Consider the following 23,265-nt stretch of genomic DNA (forward strand, 5'->3'; position numbering starts at 1 on the left):
CCAAGAAGACCAATGGCATCCTGGGATGCATCAAGAAGAGTGTGGCCAGCAGGTCAAGAGAGGTTCTTCTCCCTCTCTACTCTGCCCTGGTGAGGCCTCATCTGGAGTCCTGTGTCCAGTTCTGGGCTCCTCAGCTCAAGAGGGACAGAGAAGTGCTGGAGAGAATCCAGTGCAGGGCCACCAAGATGATCAGGTGATAAAAAGAGCCTGGTAGCAGCCTGCACAGCAGACACCAGAGTGGAAACAGCAGTTGCATGAGCCTGCATTATGTTTGGCAGGTGTGGCTTGTTCTAAAAGGTACTTAATGCTTCCCCCTTAACACTTTTAGTTTGAGCCTGTGCTGGTGAGTCTAGCCATGTCACAGGAAACCTTGGGTGCAGCACCTCACAAAGCCTTTGTTCCTGGGCTTTTGGCACCACTACTCTGGTACCATTGCAGAACAGGATTACAGGATTGTTACTGAAGAGAAGTTTGTAAAATTACACATTTTGCAATGAGATAAAGTCTAGCAATAGAAAGAATAGCCATGGGCTCTTGAAGTGACCATCTCTGTTCCCTCTGCCCCTTATCCTTGCATCTTCAGTAGCTCTGCTGAAGGAGGAAAGGAGTAATGTGAGGATCTCTAGAGAGAAGTTAGAAGGCTACTGTTATTCCAAAACCCTACCCAGGCAAAAGATTCAGGGATGAAACAACAGATGGGTCACCGTGTTCTCAGTCCTTGGAAATGCACTTTTGGCAGTTACTTTGCTCCCCTCACTTTGCAAGTACCCATAAAAAGGGCAACGCACTTGATTCTGCCGATTCTTTAATTTGCTTTTACCTCAAAAATGAAATCTGAAAAATGTTGTCGTGGTTTTGCCCAGCCGGAGCAAAGGGGAAGAAAACCGCGACTCCTCCCCCTCCCGACGGAATGCGGAGGGGATCGGAGAGGGAGAAAAAAAAAGCAAAAGAGCCCGCGTAAGTTGAAATAAGAAGTTTACTGGGGAAATTGAAGAGTAACAACTATAACAAAGACAAGGGGATATTACAAAGAAAACTGGTGAGCGATGCAGTTGCTCACCACCCGGGACCCGACATGAGCGACCGCTCCGGACCGGCGACCGAGAGCCCGCACCCCGCGGAAGAGCTTATTCCGGCCAGCCCCCACCTGTACCCTGGGCATGACAATTTAATTCAAGGGTTATTCTCACCCAGAATCAAATTCCCTTGAGGCACACATTGGGTCTTCCCATCCTTGCACATCACCCACCAAGTACACCCAGGTCCTTGAGCAAAAATAATCCCTCGGATGGGTTTGCCTTTACCTGAGGCAGGACACACCCAGACTGCCTTCCCTAACATGTCTTTTATATGTACCACAAGGACTTTGTCCCCTTCTACAATATGTAAGGGTTCTGATTGGGCAGGGCCAGCTCGACTGGCAGATCCTCTAGAGTTGACTAACCAGGTGGCCTTTTCCAAGGGTGTATTTCAATGCTTGAAAGTTCCACCTCCCATTGCTTTCAGTGTGGTTTTCAATAACCCATTGTATCTCTCAACTTTTCCTGAGGCTGGTGCATGATAGGGAATATGATAAACCCATTCAATGTCATGCTCTTTGGCCCAGGCATCTATGAGGTTGTTTCTGAAGTGTGTCGCATTATCTGACTCAATTCTTTCTGGGGTGCCATGTCGCCAGAGGACTTTCCTTTCAAGGCCCTGAATAGTGTTCCGGGCAGTGGCATGAGACATAGGATATGTTTCCAAACATCCTGTGGTTGCCTCCACCATTGTGAGCACATGACGTTTGCCTTGGCGAGTCTGTGGCAGTGTGATGTAATCAATCTGCCAGGCCTCTCCATATTTATATTTCTGCCATCGTCCTCCATACCATATGGGCTTCAACCGTTTTGCTTGTTTAATTGTAGCACATCTCACACTCATGGATAACCTGTGCAATGGTGTCCAAGGTAAAATCCACCCCTCGATCACAAGCCCATTTATAGGTAGCATCTCTGCCTTGATGACCTGAGGTATCATGGGCCCATCGAGCTAAAAATAACTCCCCCTTATGTTGCCAATCCAGATCTATCTGAGAAATCTTAGCAGCCTTGTCAACTTGCTGGTTATGCAGCTGTTCTTCCGTGGCCCGCATTTTGGGTATGTGAGCATCTACATGGCGCACCTTCACAACTAGTTTCTCCATTCGAGCTGCAATGTCCTGCCATAGTGGAGCAGCCCAGATGGGTTTGCCCCATCGTTGCCAGTTGTTCTGTCTTCATTGCTGCAGCAATCCCCATAGAGTGTTTGCCACCATCCACAAATCAGTGTAGAGGTAGATCCTTGGCCATTTTTCAGCAATGTCTAAAGCCAACTGGATGGCTTTTACCTCTGCAAACTGGCTGGATTCACCCTCTCCTTCTACAGCTTCTGAAATTTTGCGTAGGGGACTCCATACAGCTGCCTTCCATCTCCGATGCCTTCCCACAAGCCAACAGGACCCATCAGTAAACAGGGCATACCGCTTCTCATCTTCTGACAGTTCATCATACGACGGGGTCTCGTCAACACGTGTCACCTTCTCTGGTGATATTTCACCATCTTCGCACTCTGGCCAGTTTGTGATCACCTCCAGGATCCCAGGGCGACTAGGCTTCCCTATGCGAGCTCGTTGTGTGATCAGTGCGATCCACTTACTCCATGTAGCATCAGTTGCATGATGCGTAGGTAATGCCTTCCCCTTGAACATCCAGCCCAGCACTGGCAGTCGAGGTGCCAGGAAGAGTTGTGTTTCTGTGCCAATCACTTCTGATGCATCTTGAACTCCTTCATATGCTGCCAGTATCTCCTTCTCGGTTGGAGTGTATCGGGCCTTGGATCCTCTGTATCCCCAACTCCAGAACCCAAAGGGTCGGCCTCAACCCTCCCCAGGTGGTCTCTGCCAAAGACTCCAAGTAGGGCCATTCTCCCCAGCTGCGGTGTAGAGCACATTTTTAACATCTGGTCCTGTCCGGACTGGCCCAAGTGCCATTGCATGAACAATCTCCTGTTTAATTTGTTCAAAACTTTGTTGCTGCTCAGGACCCCATTCAAAATCATTCTTCTTCCGTGTCATAGAGGGGGCTAACAATCTTACTGTAATTTGGAATATGCATTCTCCAAAAACCCACAACACCTAATAAAGTTTGTGTTTCCTTTTTGTTAGTTGGTGGAGACATGGCTGCAATCTTGTTTATCACCTCTACTGGAATATGATGACGTCCATCCTGCCATTTTACTCCTAAAAACTGGATCTCCTCTGCAGGTCCTTTGACTTTACTGCGTTTAATGGCAAAGCCAGCCTTTAGAAGAATTTGAATTATCTTCTTCCCTTTATCAAGGACTTCCACTGCTGAGTCACCCCACATCACAATATCATCAATGTATTGCAGATGTTCTGTGGCCTCACCCTCCTCCACTGTGGCCTGGATCAGTCCATGGCAAATGGTGAGGCTGTGTTTCCACCCCTGGGGCAGTCGATTCCAAGTATACTGCACCCCTCTCCAAGTGAAAGCAAACTGAGGCCTGCACTCTTTTGCTAAAGGGACTGAGAAGAATGCATTGGCAATATCAATGGTGGCATACCATTTAGCTGCCTTGGACTCCAATTCGTATTGGAGTTCCAACATGTCTGGCACAGCCGTGCTCAGCACTGGCGTGACTTCATTCAGGCAACGATAGTCTACTGTCAGTCTCCACTCTTCAGTAGACTTTTGTACCGGCCATATAGGGCTGTTAAAGGGTGAGTGAGTTTTGCTGATCACCCCTTGGCTCTCCAGTTGGCAAATCAACTTATGAATGGGAATCACAGAGTCTCTGTTGGTGCGGTATTGCCGATGGTGCACTGTTGTGGTTGCAATTGGTACCTGTTGCTCCTCAACCTTCAGCAACCCCACAACAGAAGGGTCCTCTGAAAGGCCAGGCATGCTGGATAATTGTTCAATCTCTTCTGTCTCCACTGCAGCCACACCAAAGGCCCACCTGTATGCTTTTGGGTCCTTAAAATACCCTCTCTTAAGATAATCTATATCTAAGATGCATGGAGCTTTGGGGCCTGTCACAATAGGATGCTTGTGCCAATTTGTGCCAGTCAGACTCACTTCAGCTTCTAATACAGATAGCTGTTGAGATCCCCCTGTCACTCCAGAAATGCAAATGGATTCTGTCCCTTTAAAATTTGATGGCATCAGAGTACATTGTGCACCGGTGTCCACTAAAGCCTTGTATTCTTGTGGATCTGATGTGCCAGGCCAACGAATCCACACAGTCCAATAAACCCGATTATCCCTTTCCTCCACCTGGCTGGAGGCAGGGCCTCCCTAATACTGGTCATCGCAGTCATCATTTACTGTTTCCCAGGAAACACCAGAGGTCCCCTCGAGAGAATCAGAATTGAAATCAACCCTCCTATCTTGTCTAGGGGGTTGCTCACTGGAAACTGGAGCGACATTCCTCCAAGGAGAGTTACTTCTTTTAACCCTTCCTTTATGCAACTCCTGTGCCTGTGCTCTTGGAGTAGATGGGGTAGGTGGCCTATCCTACTTGCTCATATTCTCTCCTTGGTCCTGTGAATGGGACCGTGAAACATCCTGGGGTGTATACTCCTTATGTTCCTGCTCTTGAGCACAGGGACGCTTATTCTTAAAAGCCGGAGTACTGGCAGGTGGAGAGCGAGACACGAATTGGTCAATCTTCCGTGCCATTTTCTCTACAGCTGAAACAACAGCCTGTAGGGGACAAGACACATTTTCTTCATATTGCCAAAGTTGAGCAGCTAGTTGTTCCACCGTTTGCCTCTCATCTTTTTTCCAGGAGACAACTGCCAACGAACTGGCATAGTTTGGTGGTGCACTTCGTAGGAACTTTTGCCACATAACTCGTGTGCATTGAACTTCATCTGGGTCTGTGGGCACATAGCCATTATAAATAATCTCCAGCACAGCTAACTCCCTCAAATATTGAATGCCTTTCTCCATGGTGGTCCACTTACTTGGGGGGCTTGTAATATCTTCCTTGAAGGGGTATCTTTCCTTCACGCCCAACAAAAGTCACCTCCAGAGGCTGAGGGTTTGTGACGGTCTTCCCATAGCCTTATCAATGCCCCCATCCCAGGACAAGGAGCCCAATTGCCTGGCTTCTTTGCCCTCTAAGTCCAAACTGTGGGCTCCATTTTCCCAGCATCGGAGCATCCAGGTGATAATGTGCTCACCTGGGTGACGGCTGTAATCTTTCCGCACATCTCGCAGTTCACTCAGGGACAAGGACCGGCTGATTATCTCTGGCTCCAACTCTTCTTCCCTCTGTGATATCCTTTGTTCATCCTTAGTGCTGCAAAGTGGTTTTTTTGTGTATTTCTTTTTCTGTACAGAGGCAACTGATACTGGCACAGATTGATACTCAACAGCAATTTTATCAGTTGTCTCAGTTTGAGTGGCCGCAGTTGTAACAGCAACAGTCTGGGTTTGAGCATCCACAGTTGTAGCAGCAGTCTGAGTGGACACAACAACAATATTCACAGTCTGGGTATGAGTGTCCACAGTAGTAACAGCAACGGTGTCAGCAGTCTAGGTATGAGTGTTCACAGCTGCAACTGCAACATCCACAGCTGAAGCTGGAACAGCAACTGGTTCTGGCACAGAGTTAGGAATGGATTCCTGTGTTCTCCAAATCTTTACAGGTAAAAAGCTCCCTGGACACCTGTCCATATTCTGTATGCCTTTCCTCACAGCTCTCAAAAAAAATTTACGAGGTGAAAACAAGGGAAAATAATACAAACGTGGTAATTAGAACATTCCAAGTATTATTGTTAGAATCCATTAGAAGCACCTTGAAGAAATGAGGGTAAGTGACATAGTGGGAAGAATTAAACATGTTAGTTTTTCCCATAAATAGTGTGCTATTATTAAGTTCTAGGAGAAAATGTGGAAGAGACTTTTCTGCCGTGTACACATTCCAACCCAACTTAATAACCCATGACAAAATCATATCATAAGCCAATCCCATCCAGTGCAGTAACATGAGAATTTTCATACATTTTCCACAGACGAGAAACACTATCACAGGACATACATGATGCAGATAAGAGGACATGTAATACCACCATACAAGCATATCAACCAACATTGTGATCAGCAATCAGTTACTGTCAGGAGTGTACACAAGGATTTTGTTTAAACCCACTCTGTTCTATTTCAATCTCGCGGGCCTCACGTTGGGTGCCAATTAATGTCGTGGTTTTGCCCAGCCGGAGCAAAGGGGAAGAAAACCGCGACTCCTCCCCCTCCCCCTCCCGACCGAGAGTCCGCGCCCCCCGGAAGAGCTTATTCCGGCCAGCCCCCACCTATACCCTGGGCATGACGGTTAGGATGGTATCGAATACCTGCTGGCCAGCCTGGGTCAGCTGTTGAGGCTGTGCCCTTTCCTGGTTCCTCACGGGAATTAACTGTATCCTGGCTCAAACCGGGACAAATGTCTTTACAGAAACATGCTGCAGATGTGTATGTACATGGGCCTGTCTACCTGCAGCCCATCTTTCTCCTGGTTCTTTGTAGCAATGTGGGCTTTAAGAGATTATAAGTCTTTCTGTATTTAGTAACTAAATAAACAGAGCCCAGTTAAACCTTCTGCCATGTCCTTCAAAAATGTGCATTCTCACTGTTGTTCAAGTGCTGCTTTTTAATGGCACCATTTGCAGAGCCCTCTAGAAAAAGAGTTGCTTTACTTTTCAGCTGCATTTCCTGGAAGTAGTTTAGCCTGGAGAGATGGACATCATATGGGTTTTTTGTTTTGTTTTGCTTTTTTAGGAGATTTCTTCTTTTAGAAATACACCTGGAACTGGCAGTCTGGACTTCATTGGTTGTCCTTTAAGGTTATGATCCATATTGTCACATTCAGTGCCATGCTATGGTACCTTGCAGATGCTTGGTCTTTCATTTGGATTACTCCATGGAGAAAATGGTCTCAGAAATTATTTTCCATAACATCTCATAATCTATAAAATGACAAGGGGAGACAACAACCAAACAAGCCTTCATGTTTGTCCTGCTCTTGGAAAGAGAGAGAGGTGGCAGAGATGATTTCTGGGGTCATAGTTGCTCTGCAGCATGCAGAGCTGTGCACAGCTTGGGACTCAGTGAATGAGTCTCAAGGCAGTACTGAGTACCGAGATTTCAAGTGTGTAGGAGGCTTAATGATACCAGCTGTTTTTTTTAATGATATCTTGGCATTTATTAATTTTCTCCTATGCTTTAATTCTATTGCATATTCCTGCTGTATTTCTGCCCCCTTCAAAGTCTACAGACCTAAACTTTGTCAATGGAAGGAGAAAAGGGTCTTGGAAAAGAGAGCAGGTCCTCACTAACCTGAGAACCCTTCCACTGAAGACCACTGTCCTCTTGCCCACAACGTGCAACAGTATTGTGGTACCTGTTGGTAATACAATGCTTCTCTTGGTAGTGGCTGTGTAGCAGATGTGAATGATGATACTATGACAGAGCTCTTTAGACTATCTGCTGTGAGGAGAAAACTGCAAGGAGACAGTTTGTCAGACCCCCTGGCACTTGCCATTTTACAACCTTCTGCTGTGTCTTGGTGGGTCTGGCAACCATTGCAGGAAAAAACGAGGATGGTATCTGCAATTTATTCAATCTGTGACCTGTCTGGTGCAAAACAGCCTTAGCATCATCCTAGGGATGGAGTTAGACTATTTTGTATGAGCAGCAACAAGTGAGCAGTAATGGTAGTTTAGCATTTAGCAAGTGTCTTGGAGCCAAGATCACAAATAGTTCCTAGCAGGACTGAACTGCTAGATGAATGGTATTCCATTGCTGTTGGGTTGCAGAAGGAGTTTCCCATTAAAAGTGACAAGCTCTTCATAGTCAGTCTAGACCTAGAAAGACTTTGTTTTTCTCATAATCTTTCCCAGAACATCTTTCCTGTAAATGCATAAATCACTCAAGAAACTGCAGTCTGTGAGGCTGAAAATCACAGAGGACAGCGGGACACAAGAATTTCTAGACAAGGCTAGTACTGTTTGTTCACTCAAGTCTCCTGGAATGGGGAACTTGAACAGAAAATGCAGAATCCACCATTTGGAGAGAAGGAAAAGTTTATTCATACTTTTATAAAAGGAAACAGTGTCTATAATACATTGTTATAAATATTTATAAATATTCCGTGGGACTTAAGACCCGCTCAAATAAATAAATAAATATTGCAATATAAATAAGTAATACTTTCTTACAAACTGGTGATTGCCATTATCTCCTTTGAAGAATTAATTCTTTCGACATGTCAAACCAGTTCTCTATAGTGGCAAATATGGGGGTTTTATTTGACACAAAATCCACTGTGTATTCACTTTTGGCTTAGGGACTACGTCCCCTGGCTACTGATGGAGTGAGCAAGCCTTCTTACTTTGTTCTCATGTATAACTATAGACATGGTATAGAGATTTCACTTTATCAACATTTCTCATCAGCATTTGATATGGATTGAGAAAGAATTTTTCATGATTCAGATTGTTTTAAGTCCATTGACTTGGAATCCTAGAGAGCTCTGTGGAGCTTACAACAATTTATACACAATGAAAACTTTGCACATGTGATTGCAATCCCGAGTTCTCAAGGAGTAAAAGCCAAGAGTCGTATAGAAATCAAGTAAAATTATTAAACTAGAATGTAAAAATCACACCTTTCCACTGTATAGATAGCAAGGTAAAAAGTCTCACTGTATTTTGGATAAGCAAGAAAATACACAACTATCTGCCCACCCTGCAGTTCTCCTAAATCTGTTAGAATAATTCCTTTCTTTTTGAAACTAATCAAATCCACAATGAGTTTAGAGGATGAAAACCAACAAATTACAAGACAGAGCTCTTGGTCTAACCCTAATAATTTGTTTTGTCCTGTGCTTCTAAGAACTTACAAGAACTAGTAATCACTCCATGTAGGATAACTATTCTATGAGCAGAACCCAGCCCTATTACTTTTATAAGGTATCAACTTGGATGTTGTAGATAGAGATATCATGTATATATATGACAAAACCCCACCAAACTATTTAAAATGCTGTCAGCAAGACAGACCCTGTGCTAAACCCAGAACAATTTTAAGGAAAGTGAGAAACCCATATAGGGCTTCACTTTGATTTTGCTGCACTGCTGTAACTCCAATGGCCTTGGTTAATTACCTCATGAGACAGAGAAAAGAACAGGACCAGAATCCAGCCTTGTGTTTCTTGCATTATTGCTATGAGCACACTTGGGACAAATGTACCATTTTCAGACTGTTGACAAGCTGTTGTATATACTAAATAAATGAAAAGGGAGAATTTACATCTTGACACGCAGAAAATTCACACACTCCAAAATAAAAAGTACTTCTCAAATATCTACCTTATTGGATTTTTGTGAAACTCATTGGTACCTTGCTATTGATTTCTGCATAGTACATCAAGAATAACTTTTTCAAAATCACACAGATTTAAGATTCCAGGAAGATCAAATCAAAATGAAAAGAAATAAGGGAGATAAATTGCTAAGTACATACACGATTTTCATAATCCTATTGGAAATTAGTATAGCTCCATGAAAACCAATCCAGCTACCCTGAATTCTACCAGCTAACAATTTGACACCTAAATCACAATATAAAACTCTGCTCTGCAGTTATCACATCTTAACTGCGATTTGTAGACTTCATATGTGTATATGGAGGCTAGATTCTGATAAGTAAACTTACTCATAATGTGTACTAATCTAGCGAAAAGGGTTGTCAGCATTAGAGATTTCCTAATGCATATTAGTAATTTCACTCCTATGAGTATAAACCATCTGATACCTGCTCAGAACTAAATAGAATTGTGTGTGCTTGACTCAGATTCTCCTTTTCTAAGGACAAACCTAATTTCCACTTATCACTTGAGAGTCTTCAAGAACTATTCATAGATTGACACCTATAAGGCATTTTTTTTTTCTTGTTTCTCCCCTATATTTCTCCCCTTCCAGCAGCGTGCAAAGCAACCCATCCTGTTTAACACACTATTGATTATTGGTAATGCTAATACTTCTGGCACTTTATGTTCCAGTGAAAGGCATGTTAAATATTGGAATGAGCTGCCCATGGAGGTGGTGGAGTCACCATCCCCAGAGACATTTCAAAGACACAAAGATGAGATGCTGAGGGACATGGTTTTATGGTGAGCTTGGCAATGTTAGGTTAGTCGCTGGACTCAATGTTCTTAAAGGTCTTTTCCAACCAAAATGATTCTATGATTCTCTCTGGGTGTAATATCCAAAACTAATGTCTCTGAATTACATTTTCACATTGTGATGCTAGAATTCAGTGAATATAAAAGTGTGATAGAAAAGCACTTGAGAGACAATAAGACTGTCCTCTTTTTTTTCCTCACACCTCAGTTTACATTCAGTGTATACAAGACCACACAAGATCATTTGATCCTTTCCTGCTATCCTGTCAGTTACTCCAGTTTTACATGCATGTTTCTCCTCTGACAGAAGAGTGGTCACTTTTTTACTTGTATGGGCATGAAAAGAGACTGAAGTTCCAAATTAACAGCTAAAAACATATATAGATTTTTTTTATATAATAATACAACACACCATAGGTTGTTCTTTTTGTTGTGCCTTCACAGACAGGATGGTACTAGTGAGACGATTCCCTGTATCTGTTGTAATCTCAGATGCTCCAGCTCTCTTCCCAGCTCCCAGTAACATAATATCAGTTTCTTGTTTCATTCAAGTGATTTTTTTTTTTCCCACTGATGCATACTTAAGGTGATTTAGACCCTAAAGTGTCTGGTTTGTATTATTCCCAAAAATTAATCTTCTTTCCAGTAAAACAAAGCCCAACTGGAAAAACATCCAACTTATTTTTTAAGTAAACTGTCATCTGTAAGTAATAAATTTGAAATCAAGGATATTCATCCCCCCGCCCCCACCCGCCCCAATGTTTTTCAGGCTTCTAACAGCCATTTTGACATTCAGGCTGAGTGTTCTAGACAGTGCCTTTTGCCTATCATACTTGCCCATTACTTCAATTTTCAAGTGGCGGGGCTGCAGTTATCTTGTACCATAAAAGCGAGGGCTTGGGTACCTCCTGGCATCCATCATAGCGTGTGGGTCATCTGGGTTGACCACGTCGTTCTGGTTTATTCTCATGGGCTCTCTGGGCATGTGGGAAAAGTCTGTTTGCTGATGCAATGAAGATCTGAACGTGGAGATCTTTCTCTGCGGGACCAGGATTTGATGAGGATCCATTGGATCAATATCTGCACTTCTAGTATTCCTGTGAGGCTCAGGCGTGTTGAATCGAAACAGAGGGATTTCATTTCTCCTGGACAAAAACTGAGAGTATGGCGGTGGATTCATACCAGGGAAGAAAGCTTGTTTAACTCTGCCTAAGCTAACCAGGAAGTTGTGTTTGGGAGATTGGTACACATCATATCCATTTTCCAGTGTCCTGTGGCTGAACACACAGTCCTCTTGACTGAAGTAATGCTTAGGGGAGAAAAAAAAATGACACCTGTGAGCGGAGAGATTTGATAAATGACAAGGGTTGATTAAAGGTGGAAAGAGGGATAAGACCTACCAGCTCTGTAACTCAGACAACTCAGGCTTAGTCAAAGGTAGATCTGAGATGCATGCCCATGTTTTCAGCAAAGGTATTATAGTGATAACAGTGTTTTATTTCAGAGGGATGTGTTGTTTGAGCTGCTGCCAACCCATGGCTGTATGCTACAGCAGGAATTCAGACTGGTCTGTCACTGGATAACATTCTGTCCTCATTCACCCAATCAGGAACTCAGATGATTTTGGCAGCTTCACAGCTCAATACAAAGAAGAGAACAAAGTTTAACCCAAGTGGCCAGTCCTCTGCTCTGTTTAATCTGTATCCTCCCACTGTAGCTATACAGATTTGCACTATATGAGGAACTAGTAGGCAGCACAGTAGCAGACTGCACCTGCCTTTCAATCTTGAGTCTTAGTAAATGTCACTTACTGAACCAAAAATGTTTCCTCTCATGTCCATGCATAGGTAGCGTCCACTCTTCACACCCGTGATTATTACTGAGCCAGCACCCTTGGATTTGATCATCAGGGCACCTGTTTAGAAAAACAAAGATGTCAAATCCAAGACTTGGTTTGACACTGCACTGTTGCTTTACAGATAAATAGGTGCACTGGCTGGAAGTGTCCTCTAGGTGTCTGAACCAGCCTCTCCTGTGACATGGGACTATTGCCCATCCTAGATCAAGTTAGCTGTGGCTCTGTTTGTGTTTTGGAAAGCTCCTAGGATGGAGATGCCACCACTTCTCCAGGTGCTCTGCTTTAGTGCTGCGCTAACCTCCCAAAGACAACTTTTTTTTTCCCTAACATCCCCTCTGAAGTTCCAAACCACAGTCTGATCATCCGCCACTACCAAAGGGGAATTCACCTTCCTCATCTTTGTGATGATCCTATGGTGTTAGATTGTCTTTAACATCCTTTTTTTGCTATACCAAAGCAGCCCAGCTCCCTCAGACTTTCCCAACAGATCATGCTCAAAGCCCTTGAAAACCATCTGTGAGACCAGCTTCAGTTTCTCTACATCCATCTTGAACTGTGTTTGTCATAGTGCTCCTTGGAGCACTATAGCATTTGGAGGAGTTTCACTGGTGCTAGTGAAGTGGGAATAACAACTTTCCTTGATCTGCTGACCACAGTAGGTGGTTTGCCTGCCTCTAAAGTGAGTGTGCTATTGACTTATGTTTGACTCAGTGCCTGCTTTAACCCTCAAGTTCTACCCAGGAGGGCTGTATACATCCAGTGTGTGCAGTTGCAGAAGTCTGCACTTCTCATTCATCTGGCATCTCAGTGATATTGTGGTGATCTGGCAGAAATTCAATCACCTTCCTTGTCATGACCCTTTTTATTGTCTAATTTCCACTCTTCTTGCTTCACCATTCCAAATACTGGTGTATTTGCTTCATGGCAGATATGGGAAAAATATGATATTTTGTTATCTGTTATTCTCTAAACATCACACTAGTTCTTTGCCAACCTACCTAAAATGGGCTTTATAGAACGTTTAAATATGCAGGAAGAATAACAAGACAACAGTGTAAGTGTCCCTGCGAGTGTTTCAATAGTAAATCCTAAAACAAACAAACAAAATAATAGCATAACTTCATCCTTTTTCTGCTTGATTAAATTAAGTTTTAAAAACATCCTTTGCTCCTTATATACTTACATAAAACCATCATTACATATGCTTACATTATTAATTGAGTGTAGGAAGAAGATGCTATGCAGAAATAATAATTGTGACCTTAGGATGCCTAGCTACTTGTGATTTCAGTACTGCTAAAAGAGAAGTACTTTTGAAATGCTAAGAAAGAAACTCAAGTCTTAAAATACCCCTATTTTTCTACTAACTACAGTGTTTGGATCAGGTACTCAGCAAAGGACAAAGAATACCTTAGTTTTCCATGAAAAAAACCTATGGTGAGACAATTTGAAGGCTTTTTAGTTACAGCAGAGTATAGTAACTTCTTATGAACCCCAGAGGCTTAACATTTCTTTTATGATAGTCTGGCCTTTTGTAGTTTCCTTAATTGACCTCTGTTATACACACATTAGAGTTAGTATTAGTAGTTATCAGCTCTTTTCCCCAAAATAAAGATTTTATGGTGCTGTCAGTTTTCCTCCACTTCTGTGGTGAGTTCCATCAATGCAGTTGCTTTGGTAATACTGTCACTGCAATAGAAAATAGCTCTCTGGGGGATGTCATCTCTAGCCTCAAACAGGAACTTCCACAAGAAGCTATGGGTAAAATCATGAAGTCAAAGAGAATTCAGGTAGTTTTTCCTTACCTATTATTACAGTGACCTGTAATAATCTTAGCCAAAGAATGAAATTCCCCATCTACTAGATTTCTTTGGAGCAATTTGCTTGTTAAACAAAAGGAGTATTATAATGATATATATTTTCTATCCCATAGCTATTCTCCTTTGTCTGCCTGCCTAAGGAGGGGATTTTCTATAGGTAGTGAGAAAACAAAAGTCCATCCTTTGCTCCCATGAAGACTGGGAGTGCATAGCAAGCTACTTACTGTAAATGGTTTGGTGAGGAGCACCATCAATGTAGCCATCAGCATTGATTTGGAGATGGAAGCTGTTCCTCTCTGTATCTGTGTAGAGGTGCATCAGGTGATCTCCATTCCCCCAGCTGGGATTCAGCAGTGGAGAGGAGTTTGGAAAGGCGAGGTTAGCCCTCAGGCTGCAAAGTACCAACAGCATGTACCCCATGCAGCTGTAGGAAGTGCTCTGTGGCATGGCTCACCCTTCTGAGCCGTTGGTTGGTATCTGCAACTTGATATGTCGCTGTGCTCCTCACTTGCCCTTGGTCGCCTGTGGTAGGAGTGTGAATCCTCAGATAGGTTCCCTTCTTTTCTGCAGAGGTTTATAAAGGGCAGCAAAGTGACATCACACAGGAAAAACTTCTCCACATCCTTGATTTTTGCCAAAGCAACATTTTAAGTGTCCCGAAACCTCAAGGGAAGGATCTCTGGCTAAGGTGCAGGCGGGGGGACAAAATGTAAGGTTTCTAAAGACAGCTCACAAAAGCTAATCATATGTTCAAATGTTATCTACAACCCTATGACATCTGAAAGCTTCCCACACCCCTGCTGTTAGGTCCAGGAAGAGCAATCCACTACACTTTACTGAAGGGAATGAACTTTCAGACCTGAGTCTGTTTATTCAGATTCCCATCTTCCCTTTCAGTGGGGAAATCATTCTGATTCAGTGGAAATATAAAATAGTGCTAATTTAAAAAAAAAAATCTATCAAACGCTGAAATTAGGTTGTCCTGGGCCTGATTTCCCCTTCAGTATAGTTTAAGTTTGTCAGTAAGCTTGTTAGTCTGATATTTGTGATGCTCTGCTTAAGCAAAGGAAACATAGTATGAGCACAAGCCACTTTAAATAAGCTCTCCTTTTTATTTTTCCATTTCACTTTGAGTCACTCAAGTAATTTAAAGTTGACTAAACAGTTGAAAATTACCTGCAAAAGACCTAAAACTGCATGTTTGTTTTCTGCATTTCATATCTGGCTGGCAGTCTTTTACAGAGTCATATGGATTAGCGTAGCCAGTAGATCTAGGACCTGAATCAAACCTGAAATCGCATATATTGGCATGTTTTTACTACTTTAAGTATAGCAGGCAAGCTTGGGAAAAATACAAAGGGACATGACCAAGCTGAAAAGTAATAAATGGACAAAGATGTTAACAAATGTTCCAAGATACAACACCTTCTTTTCAGTTGTCCTGCCAAAGTTTTTCATCTTTACACACAAATTTTCTAATTTAAAAGAATATGGTTCCATTTATTGTATAGAAACACTATATTAATGGGATATTGTGTGTATGGGTAAAAGAATGATGATAGGAATAACAGCTTGGAAAACAACACTGTGCTAAAGTTTATTTAAAAAATTAACACAGAACTGAAAAAAGTACCAAATAAGAAATTAATATAGGGGATCTTTTTTGAAGAATCCTGTGGATTTTACTTGTGGCAGTCTTAGGTTCAGTTACAGTGTCTAGCTGGATATACTATACAAAATTGTTAGTTTCATTAACAAGCTGTGGAGCACTGCCAACACCTCCAAACATATTATGGATTGGGACAACTGCAACCAATCTGGTTTGGGGTTTGTTTTTTTTTCAGTTGTTTAAAATCAGCAAAACTCTGCCAAAATCTTCCGTCACACCTGTGTAAATCCAGAGTCTTGCATCAGTGTATACACACCTGTGTAAATGACAGCATTTTGTAGCCAAAGTGTATAAGGGTCATATCTTAAAATGAGTAGACTGACAAAGCTGTCTTCATTGAGAGGCAATCTAGGCTACAGATGTTTTACTGGTTCTAACATCTGAAATGCTCTTCTTTAATTTATAAGGTAGCTAGGAAGGAAAAGGTAGTTATTTTTTCTTGTCTTTTTAAAATTCATGCATCTATTTATCATTGAAATTATCCACCAATATTTTTTACTCTGGTATTAAAACAAACATTTGAGGTTTTTTGTTACTCTCCCTCTCATTGGACCATCCATGGAAATGTGGATATGTATACCTCAGGAGCAACTGTGGAACTTTCTGCAAGAGGCACTTGTAGAATACTGTGTCCTCTCAGATTTTTTTTGCAATTCTTTTGTGAGTGCAGTTTTTCTGGTTTGATATTTCCCAGTCATTGTGATTTTTTTTTCTGTGCTTGCCATTATGCACTGATCTGATCTGCGTCTCTGGTGTCTTAGCTGCAGAGAAACAGTCCTCAGATGTTTGAAAAATTTATTCAAATCCCATTTTAGCACATACCAGTTGTGAACAGCTGGGTGGTTTTTTTTTATATGTCAAACAAGCAAAGACTAGTTCCATATGTTTAAATTGTTTGACATTATCAAAGGTTTTCCCTAGGCTCAGCAAAACTAGTCTTTGCTGAGCTCCCTTTAAGCTGCTAAAGCAAATTTATTTCATTCTGTGCTTGTGAGGATGATAATACATATTTTATCTTTTCATAGGTTGTTTTTATTTGTTTTAAACCTATAAATGCCCACTGCATGTGGGTTTTTTTGAGTCTGTTTCTGTTTTTATTTCAGGCTGTTGCATTTATTCCTTCCTTTGACTACTCCCACCCATTCAGCTGTTGATGAGGTAACCAGGTGTATGAAAACTTCTTTACCTCTTCAGCTGTGTCTGTTAGCCTATTGGAAGTGATGACAGCCTTTCCTATCCTGTATCATTACACAGTTGCATCAATATTAACAATATTTCTGCAACTTCTACCACATAGGTCGATGTTGCTTTTTTAGATCTCTAGGTTGCTCTGAGACATTTGATGAATGGAGACAGCTTTTCCCAGTTCTCAGTAAAGATTTAATTTCAGTCTTACAGATTTCACTTATTTTAAAAGAAAAAAGAAAAAGGATTAGAATTTGAAGACTGAAAGCATTTCAGAAAACTCGAGCTGCTGGGGTTTTTTAACTTCCACCTTAGTCCAAATGGATAATTCAGGTAGTGTTAAATTTTGTTAAAACATGAAAATAGGTTAGTCCCTCCTAGGAGGAGCCTACACTTTAAAACAAGTAGGAGGGAAATTGAATGCTGTGAAAACAGCAGTGTGAGCACATGTGGAGCCTGAGACATGCTGGTGGAAAAGGACAGGTGTGACCTATGTCTCAAGATGGAACATGGACATTTCTAGAGTCAGGATGGCCACGTTGCTACGTTTCCATGTTTCCACTTCCTATTGCAGGGATGCCACACAGACAGTGCGAGGTGCTACAGTGACACAAGGCTTTCCTTGGAAGCATCCTGCAAAAGTACTGCCCATGGTGAGTTTCGGGAACCAATGAGGCAAAGCAAGGAAATTCCTGCTTCAGAACAGGTTTGAAAGGAAAAAACGGATAAGACAGGTTCCAGCTTGGAGGCTGAAATTCATCTGAGAGAATAACTGATGGTCTGCACCTTAGCAGGTCACATTCCCCTCCCTCTGTTTTTCATGCTTTCATCCTAGGCCTGCTACTGCTGCCTTTCTGCTCCTTGCCTCGGAGGCAGCACAGATCTGGTTAGTCTGGGCACTCAGCTGGGCATTCACTGATGCCCCAACTGTAACCTTTATGATGCTTGTGCCTTGCTGGTTTGGATTGTGCTAGGAGAGCTAGCCCAGGACACACAAGAAATGAGACACAAATCACTGAATATCTCTAAATGAACATCATAACTCTCTGTTCAGAGTGAAGTAAATGTACAGTGGAAAGTTTTGCAATTTATTTAAATATGATGATTTAACTGCAAATTATCTCCAAAACTGTGCACAGAAGGAACTGAGTTAGGGTCATGGGATCAGCCTGAGATCCATCTTCCCCCATTTTGACTACTTTGAGTTTCAGCCTTAGGCCATTTATCAAAACTTACCATTTCAAATCTGTAAAACCCTGATCTCAACAACTGTATGCCATCCTTTTTCCCACTGCTAGCAAAGTAACTCCTTTCTCTTATTGCTTATCAGTTTGGTCAACTGCAGAGGACTTACAAGTGAAAATAAGCTTTTTTACAACAAATTTGACTTACTACTTCAGTAATTTGTTACTACCTAAGTAATTAGTACTACTAAGTGATTATCTTTTGCAGATCCCTGGGAAATGCTTTATACACCATCAAAAAATTGCAGGTGAAAAAAAAGGAGTTTCCCACCCAGTATAATGGAATTGCCTTCCAGGATTGTCCTATGAGTGAAAATGCACGTTCCCTCACAGTGCTCGGCTACCTTTCATCACATAGAAGCACCTGCAGCACTGTTGCTTAATAAAACACATTGACTTATATTTAAACAGATGTGTGGCTTGTCCTTTTGCAGAAGTCTGTGCTATTTGGGTAGTTGGAATGGTCTCGGGAAGCCTCTTACTTTCTTGCTGTTTCAAAGATCACAAGGGAGTTTGGGTTGACAGATTTGAAACTACCTCTGCCTTTAACAATTTTCCTTACGTTGCATTTCTTCAAAGAGAACAGAGAAATCAGGATCTCTGCCTCCCCTTCCTTATAATCTCTATAATAACTGGCTTAGGGACAATCACATCTTCAGTGTTGGAAATACTAGGGTGGAGTGCCTCTCCAGAAGTTATTATAGGAATAATGACGCACTAAGTTCAATGGTATTTGCAGTGGATGCTCTGTGTGTATGTGTGTGCATGAGCTTTTGCCACAGACTTTACCCGGTGTTGTTAAACACATCCTGAGTGACCTTATTTGGATTTCCCATTCTTGTCACACTGCCCACGACTAAAGAAAACATCCTGGCTAGGTTCACCTACGTGAAACAAATGAGGTAAGCACAGCCCACTGGGTCTGGGACCGCAGCATGTACCAGCAGTTTCTGTAATGTGTTTGCCAGATGTGTTCTGGGTCATCTATTTCTTCCCCCCTCATCCTTGCTCTATGTAGCAGACATTTTGGATTTTCCAAATTTCAATTTCCAATTTCAGAAGTGCACAGGCAGCTCAGACAGTGATATTGCTAGAGTAGCTTCCCTGATGCTTTTCTCTACGGGATGAGGGATGTATGGTCTTCCTGAGAAATGCCTGTCTTTTCTTCTTGGCACCTTTCTTTCCAGTCAGGCAGAAGACTGACATAAGCTTTCAGCTCCTGTTTGCAAGTCCAAAATGAGAGTCAACTTTTTGCTGCTGGCTTCAGAGCCTGTGAGCTTTCAAAATTTACTGCACCAAAGACAAGCAGAAAGAGAAAACCCCAATATTTCACTGTATTCTGAAGAAGAGATAGAAAACAGAGTTTCCTGCCCGTAAATGTCCCAGATGGGCATTTATGATGCTGTTTGTGTTGTTTTGCTCTAACTAACTGAAATGAAGGGCCTCATTCCTCCTCCAGCTGAAATCCTTGGCAGAGCTCCCAGACAAAGCAGAACCAGTCCCTAAAAGGTTGTGTTTTCTGAACAGAGTGTTTCTGTCATTTTAAGGGCTCTGAATTTTCTTAGGTATAGTGGAACAGAGAATGATTAAAATATGTCATGAGAGCTGCTGTTATCCCTCATTTCCAAAGAGATACTTCTACTTTATTGAAATCTCCCAGGCTGTGGCACCCATTCCTCTGGGGATGAGAAGCACTTTCCACATGTGAGATCTTGTTTCTCCTGCAGTTCAGATCAGCACTTGGACACAGCCAGCCCTAGAGAACATCTAGTATGCTTGGTGGTGGGTAGATGAGAGGACATCCGTGCCCTAGGGTGAGGCAAATCCAAGGTTTGGTGAGAAAAGCTGGTGGGAATTGGAAGGTCGGTGGGTCTCAGCATAGGAATAAGTGGGGGACAAGTGGTCAAGCTGGGAGGTACAGGTGTGAGCGGTACACCAAGAAAGGAAGAACGCATGAAGACAGACTTTTTTCACGTTTGAATGTGATAACTGTCACTCTTTGCAAATGAGCAACCTCTGAGCTAATCTGCTCGAGTGATGCAGCTGGTTGAATCCATTGCCCTTTCTCAGTGTCTTGTGGTATCGGGTTCTCCTGATAATCTGTGGCTTAAAATACGTATCTGTATCTTTAAAAACACCTTTAAAAACATCTGTGATTTCATCTGTTGGTGTGCAACTTGTAATTTCATCTAAGGTACCATATGAGTGAAAGAGTGTCAAGTTCATTTTGTTCCTACATACATACTTGTATCAACTCTCAGGTGTTTTTTCTCCTAAAAACCAGACATCCCAACTTCCTCTAAGCTCTCACATGGAGATCTTAGCATGCTTTCTCTGAGCACCCTTAGATTCTTGTTCTTGCTGCTCAGATCCAAGCTGAACACCTTAATTCACTTCAATCCACCCTCTATAAAATAAAATCCACACGCCTAACAGTAAGAACCCACAGCACTTGCTCATCCCACGTTTCACTGCACAACTCTTCTTTCTTTCCTGGATATACTTCCATTGTTTCCTGTATTCCTTCATGCAGTATAACCAAATGCTCTTTAAACTGTTGCACCTGAGATGAGAAGGGTGTTAGAGGTGTCCTGGGTGGGTTTTGCCCAGTTGGTTTGCTGTGGGTTAGGACAGAGCTCCCAATAACATTGGGTAGGCAAAGAATTAAGATGTTATTTTTTTTGCTTGCTTGTTTGTTGTCTTTTTTGTTTGCTTTTTTTTTTTTTTTTTTTTAAGAGCTATAGATCTGTAATATCTTCCCGTTCATCTGCAGGTAAAGGGAGTAAAATGATTAAAAGCAGCCTCTGAAAGACTCCTCTTGGTTTAAAGGCTGATGTTCAGCTGTGAATCATTTTGCCCACAGTGGCTCTGTTATCCTCCAGTTCTGTTCAGTTCTATTTAGTATCAGAAACGTAGTCAGTGTAAATAGAAACGTATCCTTCAGGAGTACTTCCCATGCCATTTTTCACTCTTGAAGCATTTGGGTGCTCAGGATTGAAAGGAACTTAAATTTCTTGATGCTGTTGTCAAGTTTGATGTTTGATTATGGCTACTATATTGAATCCAAAATTTCATAGCCAAATGTTACTAAAATAGTGTTGCTATCAAACTGGTGAAAGAAATTTTTATTTTCTCCTGCACATTTAAAACATAGAAAACAGAGAACTCAGCTCTATAGATACTTCCTTAGATGTGTGAACTCCTTGTTCTTTGTGAAAGCCTTTAGGGTTGGTAACAGTTTGGAGTCTAATGATGTCAAATGGAGTTTGGTAGCATGGCAAATCACAGTGTTTAAAGGACATTTGGTTTCTCAGCTGCAATACGAGTTTTGCTCTCGAGAAATGCATGCTCTCACACAGGAGGCTAGGAGGGATGCAGATGGTAGCCTTGTAAGCAGAAGCAAAAGTTTCACACCCCCCCCCCCCTTAAATAATATTTTAACAACATCTGGTTTGGGAGGAAAAATTCGGTACACTATCCACAACCCCTCAAGTTTTCATTTTTACAGTAATGATATTTGATCTAGATCTAAGTGGAGATGTCTAGGCAGTCTAACCTGACCAGTTTACCTCCACAGCTTTGCACCTGAGTTTTAGAGATAGTACAAATGCTGATGTTTTTTCTGAAGAAGAGATGAGATTTTAGAAATAGACTTCACAGACTAGATTTTCAGGTAGATTTGAAGCTACAGTATTTCTTTGTGTATTGCAGACACAAATAGCTCTTCATATTGCTTTCTCAGCGCATCAGGCTGCTGGCAAGGAGGAACTCAAGTGACACATTGTGCCCTGGATGCACAGATTCATCAGCTGCTGGGACACTGATCCTGCACCTAGGCCCTATTGATCTTTGGCCATTTCCAGCGCTGAAATAGGCTGGTGTCATGCCAGGACTGGTTGGGAAATGCATTCTATTTTTAAAAAGACAGGCAGCTTGGTTTTGTCATCTTTGTTAAAGTTTTGGACTCTTATCAATCTGCTCAGTTTTCCAAACTCAAATATTTGCTGTCTTTTTTTTTTTTTTAAAAAAAACCTTACAAATGCAACTGAACATTTCTAATTTTTTTCTTTTTCTTTTTTTTTTTTTTAACAATAAAAATATACCTTCTTTAGTATCTTTTCCATAGCCCTTAATGGGTTTCCTTACATTCCAGAGGCCGGCTTAGCCAGCTGTCTAGACTGAACATGATTATGTCTCTTTGACACTGGTGTCACTTCAAGACCCTTTGCGCCCTGGCTCATTCATCCCTCAGTCTCCACTCCTAGGGAAAGAATGGAAATTAATTCAAGCTAACACCTTCCAGAGAACTGATGACCAACTCAGTATAAACTGAGATTGTGCAGAATGCAAGCATGTGTAAGAAATTTTATACAAATGAAACTACATAGTCATCCAAGCACTTGTAGACCTCCATGCTGGTTGTTATAGGGGACTAGAAAATAAGTCCTGTCTTTTTTTTTTTTTTTTTTTTTTTTTTTAAATCTGCAAGTTTGTCTTTAATATATGCAACTCAATGTTTACAGATTTGCTGAAGATTTACAGGTTGTGGCACCTATCCATGCCCCATACATGCACCCTTCATTTCCCTTATTTTTCTATTGCTCTAGTCATTGTCTTTGCAAAATATTGTCTTCTGGTGAGCTGGCATAGAAGGCCTACAGCTTAGCTGTCTAGATTCTGAAATTTGCCCTATGCTGCAGTTTATCCATCACTGGCATACCCAGTTCTGCTTACTTACCTACCCAGGCAGCGTGTCTTGTCTAAAATAGTATATTCTTTTTCCTGATGTGCCTGCTTGTAGGTCCTTAAGAATACTGAGGATCCAGATATACAACCTCAAGAAGAAAATCAGTTCATACATCCATCTTCTGTTGTGATACACTGCAAGGTGTCTAAAAGTAGTCTGACTGACTGCTTCATTTTGGGAAAACTCTTTATGTATATTTCCCAACATTATTGTTAGCTGGGATTTAGTGCTATTACATAGTGTTAGCTACATGGTTATACTAAAGTGCAGAAGTTATTGATATATTTTCACTAAGGGACCGTGGATCAAATCAGGAAAGATCATAAAGTTATTGTCAAATAAGTTGCTTGTGCTGCCTGCTGTTCCTATCAGCTCAGCCTGAGATCTGAAGGCCTGGCTGCATGTCAGGTCAGAGTAAAGATTTGTCGTGTGTCCACTGCTTTGCAGTAACTGCTTGTATTTTGACCCTGTGGAAAATGCAAGCTGTCTTGTTGCTCATTGAGTAACTGAGTTAG

The 23,265-nt window shown here is 41.8% G+C and overlaps 1 protein-coding gene across 1 annotated transcript; it reads right to left on the reverse strand.

Annotated features, from left to right (window-relative positions):
* Positions 1–11,098: 11,098 nt before the first annotated feature.
* Positions 11,099–14,352, reverse strand: FGF23 (fibroblast growth factor 23). The gene is made up of 3 exons (XM_010203591.2): positions 14,130–14,352; positions 12,039–12,142; positions 11,099–11,536 (listed from the first exon to the last, which is right to left on the reverse strand). The coding sequence occupies exons 1-3, from the start codon at positions 14,350–14,352 to the stop codon at positions 11,099–11,101; spliced, it is 765 nt and encodes a 254-aa protein (XP_010201893.2).
* Positions 14,353–23,265: the final 8,913 nt, after the last annotated feature.

Source organism: Colius striatus, chromosome 1 (genome assembly GCF_028858725.1).
Source record: "Colius striatus isolate bColStr4 chromosome 1, bColStr4.1.hap1, whole genome shotgun sequence".
NCBI classification, from domain to species: Eukaryota; Metazoa; Chordata; class Aves; order Coliiformes; family Coliidae; genus Colius; species Colius striatus.

What these genes read in the sequence shown, in the direction of transcription:
- FGF23 (XM_010203591.2), bottom strand. Translation starts at nt 14,352, where the DNA reads ATGCCACAGAGCACTTCCTACAGCTGCATGGGGTACATGCTGTTGGTA. An exon ending in TCCTCACCAAACCATTTACA is followed by an intron (nt 12,143 to 14,129) that starts GTAAGTAGCTTG and finishes TTTTCTAAACAG; the next exon opens with GTGCCCTGATGATCAAATCC. An exon ending in GAGGAAACATTTTTGGTTCA is followed by an intron (nt 11,537 to 12,038) that starts GTAAGTGACATT and finishes TTCTCCCCTAAG; the next exon opens with CATTACTTCAGTCAAGAGGA.